Source organism: Chiloscyllium plagiosum, unplaced genomic scaffold, assembly GCF_037043375.1.
Source record: "Chiloscyllium plagiosum isolate Xiang-an unplaced genomic scaffold, Cpla_swu_hap1 HiC_scaffold_12, whole genome shotgun sequence".
Classification (NCBI taxonomy): domain Eukaryota; kingdom Metazoa; phylum Chordata; class Chondrichthyes; order Orectolobiformes; family Hemiscylliidae; genus Chiloscyllium; species Chiloscyllium plagiosum.
The window spans coordinates 40434604-40446473 of record NW_028270150.1 but is presented as its reverse complement, the minus strand read 5'-3'; the positions used below and the strand labels follow the sequence as shown (position 1 = coordinate 40446473).

The 11870-nt window shown below is 40.1% G+C and overlaps 1 protein-coding gene across 2 annotated transcripts in view; it reads left to right on the top strand.

Moving 5' to 3' along the window:
• The first annotated feature begins 4258 nt into the window (after positions 1 to 4258).
• cblb (Cbl proto-oncogene B, E3 ubiquitin protein ligase) overlaps positions 4259 to 11870 on the top strand; it is a 194427-nt gene continuing 186815 nt past the window's right edge. For both annotated transcript variants that reach the window (XM_043701075.2, XM_043701074.2), the window contains exon 1: positions 4259 to 4980. In XM_043701075.2, the coding sequence (XP_043557010.1) occupies positions 4586 to 4980 (395 nt within the window). In that variant the 5' untranslated portion in view covers positions 4259 to 4585. The remainder of the gene's footprint in view (positions 4981 to 11870) is intronic.

The window sequence follows — 11870 nt, the reverse complement described above, 5'->3', positions numbered from 1 at the left end:
CTATTCTTCTCTCCACCCGGAGCACATGTCAAGATACCTTTATATATGTTGTCATACAATAGGTCAGTGATGAAATTATTGTCTTTGTAACATGATTTGTTTATGGCAATCATTGCAGAATCGTTGATAGTTTCGATACGGTCATTGTCAGTTCCAGCGCAGCCTTTGTTAATTTCAGCGTGATTGTTGTTCATTTCAATGCAGACATTGTCAGTTTCAATGTCTGCTCAGAAGTCCATTGCTGTAGTAATGAGCGCTAATTGCTCTTCCTGAAAAGGACGATTACTGCAGCCCTGGCCATTAGCACTTTGTATTGAGTCCGTATCAAACAGTTAGCATTTCTATCAAATGTGTTGGCTGGACCCAGACATTTCGGTGGGAAGTGTACGTTACGCATGTGTATTCTCTCCCTCACCCACCTTTAAACTAATCAACTAGATTGTGAGTGCATTGTGCAAGCAGTGTCTGTATTTGCTCTGCTGTCTCTCTCCATATTGCGGTCTGGCGGCCATCTCATGTGTCTGTGTGCCAAGTGTCGCTCTCCCCCGTGCCATCTCCTACGTCATGAAGAAGGCGTTTGGTACAGTTGCCTGTATTGGTCAGTGCGTATAGAAGTTTGGAGGTCATACTGCAGCTGTACACATTGGTTTGGCCACTGTTAGAATAGTGCATTCAATTCTGGTCTCCCTGCTATAGGAAAGATGTTGTGAAACTTGAAATGGCTCAGAAAAAATTTACAAGGATGTTGCCAGTTTTGGAAAGTTTGAACCATAGGGAGAGGCTGAAAAGGCTGGGGCTATTTTCCCTGAAAGGTCAGAGGCTGAGGGGTGACCTTATGGAAGACTATAAAATCATGAGGTGCATGGATAGGGTGAATAATCCTCTGCCCTAAATAGTCAAGGTGTTTTCCCCCAGGCTAGAGGAGTCCAAAACCAGAAATCATAGGTTTAAGATAGAGGGGAAAGAGTAAAAGGACCTAAGGGGTAACTTTTTCATGCAGAGGATGGTACAAGTATGGAATGAGTTGCTAGAGGAGGTGGTGGAAGTACAACATTTAAAAGGCCTCCTGATGGGTAATTAAATAAGAAATGTTTAAAGGGATATGGGCCAAATGCTGGCAAATGGCATTAGATTAATTCAGAATATCTGGTCAGTATGGACAAGTTGGACCAAAGTGTCTGTTTCTGTGCTGTACAAGGTATGACTCTATATGTCTACTTTCCTTTTGAAAGATTCAATTGCACCTGGCTTTATCACATTATCAGGTAGTGCATTTCAAATTCTAATCAAATGCTGCAGAAAATTGCTTTCCCAGATGTTAATTTTGACATCACATTATGTCTAAGTCCTCTGGTTCTTGATCTTTCCATGAATGGAATATTTCCAATCCATCTCCATCTTCCCCTTCTGATTTTGGACATTTGTATTCAATTGTTCTGAAATCTTCTCTTTTCAAAGAAGAACATCAATTTTGCTGATGTATCCACATAACTGAAGTTCCTATTGCTGGAAATGATCCTTGTAAATCTATTCTACACACTACTTTATTCTTCACATCCTTTCTAAAGTACAGTGCCCTGAATTTCTTCCATACTGTATTTGAGGCCACAGCAACATTTTATAATGCTTCAATATAACTTTCTTGTTTTTGAACTTTATGTGCATAGCGTCTGGGCAGGGCATAGAGGGATACGGTCTATGTGCAGACAGATGGGTTAGTTCAGAATGAAATCATGGTGGGCCAAAGGATCTGTTCCTGTGTTGTACTGTTCGATGTTATTTTATGCTTTTCAATCAGTTTCTCAACTTGCAGCACAACCTTCATCAATCCTCTGACTCATTCTGTTCCTGTACCGTCTTTACAATTACATTCTATTTGCATTGGTTCTCCTCATTCCCACAATTAAAATATGCCTATTACCTCACAGTATTTGGCCACTAACTTTTGTCTACCATTCATCGACCCATTCCTCCAGCAACATATGATTTCTTGAAATCTGTCATCTTTTTCGAAGTTCAGAATCCTTCCATTGGGGTGGCCAGTGGTTCAGTTGTTTGCACTACTGCCTCACAGCTCCAGAGACCTGGGTTCAATTCCAGCTATGGACTTCTGTCTGTGTGGAGTTTGCACATTCTTCGGCTGGGTTTCCTTCCACACTCCGAAGATGTACAGGTTAGGTGAATTAGCATCCAGGGATGTGCAGGCTAGGTGGATGAGCCAAGAGAAATGCAGGTGTACAGGTATTGGGGGGAGGAGGAAGAGGTCTAGGTGGGATGCTCTTTGGAGAGTTGATGTGGACTTGATGGGCTGAATGGCCTGTTTCCACACTGTAGGGATTCCATGTTTTGTGTAACTTGGAAATTATTAAATCGTGTCCTGCATTTTCAAGTCAAGGTTCTTAATATAAAATCTAGCAAATCAATGGTCTTTGTTCCAACTGGATTATTTTGCTGTATTTCCACTGTAAACCTGAGTCCAATCTCATAAACAGCCATTAACCATAGTCTGTTTCCTATCACTGTCAACTTTGTATCTGTTCTGCCTTTTGTGACGATGCTGTCGTTTTAAGGGGTTATGTTGTCCTTTTTTTGAAGAGAGGGTGTATGGCAGTGGTATTGAACTGTCTCTAAGCAAGTAAATAATTTGTGAGGCCTTGGGTTTCTTTATAAATTGGAATAATGGAAGCTGCCTGGGAGTGGCCAGCTCTCACAGACCAGTTTTTTTTTCAAGTTTTTAGATTTAGTTTTAAGCAGAAGCCTTTGGGGGTCTCAAGAAGAGTTGGAAGCTTCAGTGAATGTCTCCTAACTGCAACTCTCTCTGAATTTTCTCTTGATATTTTTTCCTCCTGAATTGGAAAACTGCATGTTAGAATGTGCCCAAATTTGCCTTTTTGCCAAGAGGTGTGTTTACGAGATGTTACTATTTTAGAACTGTTAATTAGTAATAGCTATTATTCAGTTAAGTTTTCCAATAATTAAGTTATTCTAAATTATTTTTGTTCATATTTTAACTATAACATTTAAATAAACTGCTTTGCTTAACTTCAAGTAGTTTGACCAGTCCCATTGCATCTACCTTTAAAATAAGAAAAAGTTAGGGTCTAGACTATTTTCTTAAAATATAGCCTGGTCCATAATAAATTGTCCCTTGATGTTTTACTATCAGAAACATACAATGTTAGAGACTATTATTATTTATTAAACTGTGGACAAGGAGGTGGGCAAGGGAAAAGAAAATTAGAATTCTTTTGAAGCAGAATGGCCTTTTGTTGCAACTACTTTGAAAATAAAAGATAAAAAACGCTGTTTTTTTTCTTTAAAAACAAAAGTGATTGGAAACAACAGGTACAATCTGACATATTTTCCTTCAGTAACGAAAAGGGACTAGTTGCATATATTTTCCTCCCTCTATAAAAAGTGCGAGTCATAACCAAGGGGGTTTAAACTTCCCGCCTGAGTGGGTCATTGGCCCAGCTCCAGACCAGAAGCCCTGCCTGCCTTTGTGTGCTATTCCACTCCTCCTTCCGATGGTCCTCTATTGTGTAAATAAGAAGGTATCATCCACCTTACACACTTCTATTGTTGCAATTCACATCTAAAGACTTCCATGCTCAATCATTATCAGAGGCTTGACATAACAAGACTAGCTCTGCAGCTTGAGCCAAAGACAACATGAGGCAGTTCAGCTGCAAACCATCAGGATCCGTCAGACTGATTCATCCTCAATGAACAGGCGTGGGCGGTTCCCGGTATCCATTGGTTAAACCTGGCTAACATTCACCCAGTGACGGCGCTCAATCACCTCCGCCCGTTTTCCACATTCTCGATTGGTCAAACACCGCCTTTTCCATTCCCTGATTAGTCAACCGAAGCACCAATCAGAACTGCGCTCGGCCGGTTTCCTTACCCTCTCCCCCACTCCCCACCCCAGCAATCGTTTGACCGATCTAGATAATGATTGGTTGGAACGGCGCCGTCCATCCGAAAGGCCTGGATCGAATTGGATACTGGTATCAATGGGGGCGGGTCACTAGGTAGGCGGAGCCTGGGCTGGGCGGGGGGCGGAGCCCGCACTTTCATCGGTGTATCCGTCTGTCAGTTATCGGAATGGACAGGTCCCTAACCCCGATTGGTCTAACCTACAGTCAGTCATAGCATCTTCCCCATCCGATTGGCAAAGCCAGGTGTCGGTCATATGGCAGGCCAGAGCAACCGCCCCCGTTGCCGTGTTTTCCTGTGGCTGGAGGGGGAGGTAGTTTGTGTTTGTGTGGAGTCGCAGTTCTTTCGGGTTCGGTGACTTCTCCGGGCCTTTTAAAAAAAAATAATCCCACACACTATATACACACAGCCCAACTCCCTCCTTCCTCTCTCAGCCGGCACATGGTGCACTTAGACAGACATTCGGACTGAAACCGCTCTCGCCTCCCGAGATCGAGAGTGAGGGAGCGAAAGGTTGTGTCTGTATTTCTTTCCAAAGTAAGAGAGAGGCGGCGGGGGAAGGGAGGGAGGAACAACAAACAAACAACAAACAGAGAGAGACTAAAACACAAAGTGCCAAGTCCAGAAGGGAAGGGGGTCTCGGAACATGGCGGCGGCGCCGAGGAATCCACGCAGCAACGTGAAGAAGGGTCGGATCCTGGGGCTGATCGACGCCATCCAGGACGCGGTGGGGCCGCCGAAGCAGGCGGCCGACAAGCGCATGGTGGAGAAGACCTGGAAGCTGATGGACAAAGTGGTGAGGCTGTGCCAGAACTCCAAGCTGCAGCTGAAGAACAGCCCCCCGTACATCCTGGACATCCTGCCGGACACCTACCAGCACCTCCGGCTCATCCTGTCCAAGTACGAGGACCGAATGCAGGTCCTCAGTGAGAACGAGTACTTCAAGATCTACATTGACAGCCTGATGAAGAAATCCAAGCGGGCCATCAGGCTGTTCAAGGAGGGCAAAGAGAGGATGTATGAGGAGCAGTCTCAGGATAGGTAAAAAATAATAAACAACCATTAAGACAATAACTTTATCAACATCCCCCTAACATTGACCGCTTCATGCTCTCTACGCCTTTCCCCTTTTTCTTTCGATGCAAACCAGCATGAAACTTCTTTAAGTATTTGTAAACACTGACACGTGTAATATTTCTTTTAAACTGCCTTTGCATAATATCTGACATTCTACTATTTTCCACGTAGATGTATTTTAATAATCAAAATGTCTTAAACGAGTGTGTTCCCACAGTTCGGGTGAAGAAGTTGCATTCTCAAGAGTTCCATTACGAATAGGGCTTTGACCTTTGAAACCGTGACTTTCTCATTAAATCTAACGGAACTAGAGTTGTTCTGAATAAGTTATTGGTGTGGGTTATTACAAAATGCAATCGCGATTCAAATAGAATTGAAGTCGTGTAAATAGGAATCTCTTTTAGTCAATTCAAAGTGGGCACAATCTAAAATACAACGATGAAATTAGTTAAACCGAGCAAGATATCAAAATCGAGCCAGGTTTTCTTTGTTTCCTTTTGTTATGATTTTTGGAAACCTGTTCTACTGACTGTAGAATTTCCTGGTAATCAGCTGCAAAGTGTAGTAACGTCATGGCAGTCAAATACTGAGCGTCATCACACAGGAACACACTCTGCACTGGTGGTCGGAGGTTGAACTCAAGTATTGCTGGCACAAGCCTAAATAAGCCCACTCTCATTTTGAAAAAAAAATGGAAATTGTTATGCAACGGCACTTACAGGAATGATTCTGACTCGTGGTTTCCGTTGACTGTTGTTAATTGAACTTGTTCATTGTGGCTTGATGTCACTCGAACTGTTAAACGAGATTCGTACTGTGTACTGTTGATTTGCTGTTTTATTGGTGTGTTTTGATTTAGTAACTTCGCAATTTCATTTGATATTTTATTTGAAGCGAATAAAGTAAAATACAAGAGTATCATTTTGTCTCCCCTGCCCACATTACGCAATTTGGCCTAAATGAGGAGGTGATATTTGTACAACTATGGAGATGCCGGTGTTGGACTGGGGTGTACAAAGTTTAAAAAAATCACACCACATCAGGTTATAGTCCAACAGCTTTATTTGGAAGCACTAGCTTTCGAAGCGCTGCTCCTTCATCAGGTGGTTGTGGAGTATAAGAATGTAAGACACAGAATTTATATCAAAGTTTACAATGTGATGTGACTGAAATTATACATTGAAAAATACCTTGATTGTTTGGTAAGTCTCTCATCTGTTAAAATGACCATGTTAGTTTCACTTCTTTCATAGTAAAGTTTTGTGATTTACATTAAAAAAAAGTTACATTCTCAAGTGAACTTTAACAATGTATACGTTGTCTGGGCTGACACATGATAAACTTTTGCTGTAGATTCTGTGTCTTACATTCTTATCATTCACAACAACCTGATGAAGGAGCAGCGTTCTGAAAGCTAGTGCTTCCAATTAAACCTGTTGGACTATAACTTAAGTGTTGTGTGATTTTTAACCTTGTACAACTAGAATTTGCAGCATTTCATATTAAAGTTGTCATTAAGGCACTTGTACGTACTAGGAAGAATGAAAATCCCTTATTTTATCAAATGCTAACTTGGCTTAGTCTGTTAAATTTTTCTCAGCCTTTTCCCTGAGTCAGAAGATTGTGTTCAGGCCCTCCAGGATTTTACCTTTTGATTGAAGATGATCATTTAGAATGTTGCATTGCTGGAGTTGCCATCTTTTGGGTGAGGCATTAAGCTTTTACTCCATCAGTAGAAGATAAAGTATTCTATTGCAGTTTTTGTATTAAGGAAAACAATTGGGAGTTATCTTAGTGATTCAGTCACTCTTCAACCAAGATCAGTGAAATATCATCTAGTCTTCAGCCTCATTTTGCAAAATGTCCCACAAACTGTGTGTTTATCCACAATATAACTGTTATGATTACACTTCAGAAGTAATTTACTGGCTGTGAAATGATTTTGGTCAGCCTGAAATTTTGAAAGCCATCGTTTGATTGCACATTCTTTCTGTTCATTTTTTTGCCTGATAACTTGCTTATTGACTACTTTTTAAATTGAAAACTGTGATGAAGAGCCATTGTAGTGCAGAATACTTGAGGTTGAAACAACAGTTAAGATGTAATAAATGAAGATGTGATCTTTGGTGAAAAGCTTAAGGTTTGAATAACTTGTGGATTGAAGGAAAAAGGGAAGACTTGAAGCTGTGGAGATTTGATGATATCCCTTGTACTAGAATAGAAGACAGTCTTGCCAAAACCTATTATTTGGGATACTGTTAGGTGAACGTTGAAGTACAGAAAATCTTGAAACTAAGTTACAGGCCTGTGTACAAGAAAATATTTTAGGAGTCAACTGTCATCCGAGTAGATTAGAATCTCTCACCACATCACAACATTTTAGTGGATATTATAAAAGGACAATAATCATATGTATGTAGCCAATACATTATTTTAAAAATATGGTTTCTATATATATCTGTTTGGTCGAGCATTTCAAGTGAGTACAAAGTATGTGATGTGTTAGTTTTATTAAGGTTTTTTTGTAACAATGGAGTTCCAGTTATGTACAGCTTTCAAACTTTTTATCCCCAAATATGGAAAATGAATGATTTCCTGTGTCTAACTCATACCTGGACATCTGGTTATACTGCTTCAGAAGTTTAGGTATGAACTGGAAAAGGAAAGTTAAACATTTTTGTTCTTTATGCTGAGAAGTATGTTATTAATAAGTTTTGTTCACGCAGCACTTTCCATTCGAAAGAGCAAGAATAGCAATGGCTTGGAAAATCTACTGTTATAATTAGTTTGAATTTAATCAACACCTAAAATCAAAACATTTGGCTGCAACAATTTATTGTTATTTAATGTAGATTGTCATTGGGTTCCCACTGAACGATAGATTCTTATACAGGAAAGAGGAAATGCATAATTTAAGCAAACAGTCTAAAATAAACCTCTGTCCTGTTGCAAACTTTAGTATGGGTTGGGTGGGGGTGGGGGAGAGGGAGCGGGAGTGTGGAGAGAGGGAAAAGGGACAGAATAAAAAGTAAAAGGGAACCCTTTATCTTTTACATTTGTCTGAAGCATAGAATGTTTTGAATTTGGTGATAACTCTTTGAATTTGAGGCATACCCATTAAAATAAAGGAAATCTAATATATACCAGACAGAATCCACTTTTTTTGTACCCGTAATGTGGCCCCAAGAAAAGGATGTTATTACCAAGCGGATGTAGTCATTATGAGCTGTACTGCTGACAGTCAGATGTGAATTGCCTGAAAGAAATGCATCCTCCTAAAGTTTGGATGATTAGCTTTAGACTTTTCCCAAATGTTTAATGAGGAATGTGTCCAGAATGTGTGTGTGTTTTTTTTTATTGCTCTTCAGAGCACAGTATAAGGAAAAATGCACTAATTTAAGCACATATGTCCAGCAATGTTTGCAAGTATTGTCATTATTTGATAATTTGCAAATCGGACAGAATTTAATCCAAAACTAGAACACTGACTTTCAGTGGCACTAAATCTTGTAACAGGTCGTGATGTCAAACAACAATGTGCTTGTGATTACACTCAGGAGTATTGCAAAACAGACTAATGGGATATTACTTTGATTCTTCAGTCATGAGCTATATCGAAGGACAGGATTTGGGGTGTGCAGAATGGTGTTTGTGGGGATTGTGGGAGGGGTAGTGGGGCATTTGGAAGGATATTTTACTAAGATAATGGAAGTTAATGTAGCTCTGCTTCCTAAGTACATAGGAACAGGAATAGTGCATTCAACCCATCAAATCTGTTCCTCCATTTGCCGTTCATTGAGGTTGTGGTAGATATTTGGCCTCACTCCATATACCTACCTTTGGCACATACCTCTTAAAATGTTTGTTAAGCAAAAGATATTATCTGTCTCAGATAAAGTTAATGACTGAGCATCCACTGCCACTTTGTGGACGAGAGTTCCAAACATCTACCACCCTTTGTGTGTAGAAATGCTTCTTAACATCTGTCCTGAATGGTGTAGCCTGGATTCACTGGCTATTTCCCTAGTTCTAGAATCCACAACCAGTAGAAATAATGTATCTTCATCCACCCTGTCTTTTCCTATTAATATCTTGAAGATTTCAATCAGATCACCCATAACTTTCTAAATTCTTGAGAAAACAGACCTAATTTGTATAAACTCTCTTCATAACCCCTGAAGTCCAGGTATTATTCTTGTAAACCTTGTGGTTCCTCCAAAGCCAATATATCCTTTCCAAGGTATGTTGCCCTGATCTGCTATCAGTACTCCAAGTGGGGTCTTACCAGGATTTTGCATAAATGCAGCATAACTTTTGCGTCCTTCTACTTTAGTTCTCTCAATATAAAGGTCAGCATTCCATTAGCTTGCTTGATTATTTTCCTCTTGTACTAGAGAGTTTTAAAAAAAGGTATAGTAACACCATTCAATTGCACGAACATCCACTTCTTCCAGCCAAATAAACTGCAAACAGAAGCAGAGAATAATGTAGATTAGCAACTCTACGTGAGGTCAGAAGCTAAGACAGGTGGGCCATGAATGTCCTTTAGGGTATATTGCATATACTGCTGTTCCTGCAAGATGCTTTTAATTTAGTGTGGTGGCTTGGGAGAACTTTGCTTTTCAGTTTTGTTTTAAATACCTGGTGCTGTTTTACATCAGGCATCAGAAAGAAGCAGAGTTAATGCATTTGTCAGAAGTTTCAAAACCTGACTGAGCAGGGTCAGTTGAATTGTTTCTGTTTCCAAAGGTGGTAGAATGGGGTTTTGTCAACTTTGTTTTTGCAGTATCAATAAATTGTATTGATATAGCACTCTGGCATATGAGGACATCTTGGTATTAAGGAAAGTAAAGGATGCAATAAATTATATTGAACCACTTCTTAGTTATGTGTAGAACAATTTTGAAGCATTTTGTTATGCCGGATATAATGCTCCATATTAGAAAGCTGACTTTTATCCTGTCCTATGTACGAAACTGAAATGCTTTTTATTACGAAAGAAATGTGAACTAAGCAGGAACCAGGCAAGTATAAAATTGTCTGAGTCTAAATTTGAGTCTTTGAACTTTGTACATGATGAAATTTGTGAAATCTGTGTTTTTTTTTATATTGTCTTGCCAATGACACTCATACCATGAAAGAATGATTAAAGAAAAAGGTTCTGCATCTGGGTTTTGAACTTAAGGTGGAGTTTTTAAAACCAGGTTACCAGTTTGGACAGTGTTGCTGGGTGCTATATTCATTTATAAAGTTTTAATCACGTGTCTGGATGTGTTACAACACTCCTTTTCTGACCATTATTTCCTGCGGTGGGACTTGATCCCGAACCTTTTTGCCCAGTTGCCATTGTGTCACAAGACCCTACACTGTAATTTATATTTGTGAATAGTGTGTGCCAAAAATCTGTGTGTGGTCAATATGTAAAAGTTGTGTACTCTGAAAATTAGAACAAACCGGCACAGAGTGTCTAAATTATGCTATTTCACTTTACCTATACACTGGATGTATCACGTGGATCTTTCAAATTTCAGTAGGTACTTGGAGCTTAGAGTCTACAGTCAAGGAATTCTTCCCACCAGCCAAACAAAGGAAAAGAAAGCAGATGACAACATTTTGATTAAACAAGCTAGATGCTTTGACCACGTGCACAGGATTGACCGATGACTTGCATTTGGTCAATAATGCACAGAAGGAGGCTGTGGTCGACTTGAAACTTGAATGTGACCTTGATGTCCTTCCGTGATACCAGGCTTGCTGAGGATGTTTCGATGATAGATGGTACATCTTTCTCTGAAGAGGAAAGAATTGAGAGGAAATTCGTGAGCAAAATGTAGGGTTTGATCTAACGGGTTTGCTGTTCATGATAATCGCCCCAAAGTGGTTCAGTCCACCTGCCTTTTAACTCCAATTGGGCCAGTTAACTTCATGAGTAGTTCCAACATTACAGTCATCTAGAGAGGCAAATGACCAGCTCTTCAAGGGGCTTGATGCTGTTGTTAGCATCTTTATTTTGAGTGACTTTTCTTATGGAGGGATGTCAGTGTAAGAGTGGGTATGCATCATAAGACAAGGCCTTCCTGTCTCAGACATTGTGACTCGGGAAGAATAAACAGAATGAATAGAGACTACTTCAAGTCCATTACGATCATGAGCTTTGTGTTCCAAACAGCGTCTTTCAGAACAAATCATGTCACTTGGTGTCTGGAAGATGTTTTCTTGCCAACCTGTTCAGAGATGTTAATGCATACCCTCTGGGACTTGAATCCAGGCCTCCTGGCTCAGAGGTAGGGACACCACCACTGCACTATGAGGACCTTTTACTCAATGTCTGGGAAAACTAAGATCTGATCATCAGCGTATGTGACTGAATGGCATTTCTGCAAAAACGGTTGCCATGAGCACTGAGTAAAACAGACAATTTTTGGTAACGCCAGCGTTAGGATGCAGTTCTCAAAGGTTTTTCATCCAAAGTAAAAGTGCAATACTTGCATTACCCTTGCTGTCCACCCAGAGGTTTTGCGACTTGGTAGAACAGGCACTCAGTTCAACACAATGCAGAGACCTGATCAAGTGTACTTTGAGATACCATCTATAGTACTGCATTCTAAACATATGAGATGTGAGAGCTGAAAAATTTATAGCTAACATCGCTACGCTGAAATTGAAGACAGAGTCCACACTCACTCATTCAGCAAGCGACTTTCACATGGCTGTTATGTCACTGGATCAGCAATCCAGTTTCCTTGGCTATTGTTCTTGGAACATGGGTTTATATCCCACCAGGGCAAATTTGAAATCAATTTAAAAAATAAAATGTGAAATTCAAAGCCAGCTTTGCCACCTAACTTGTCAAT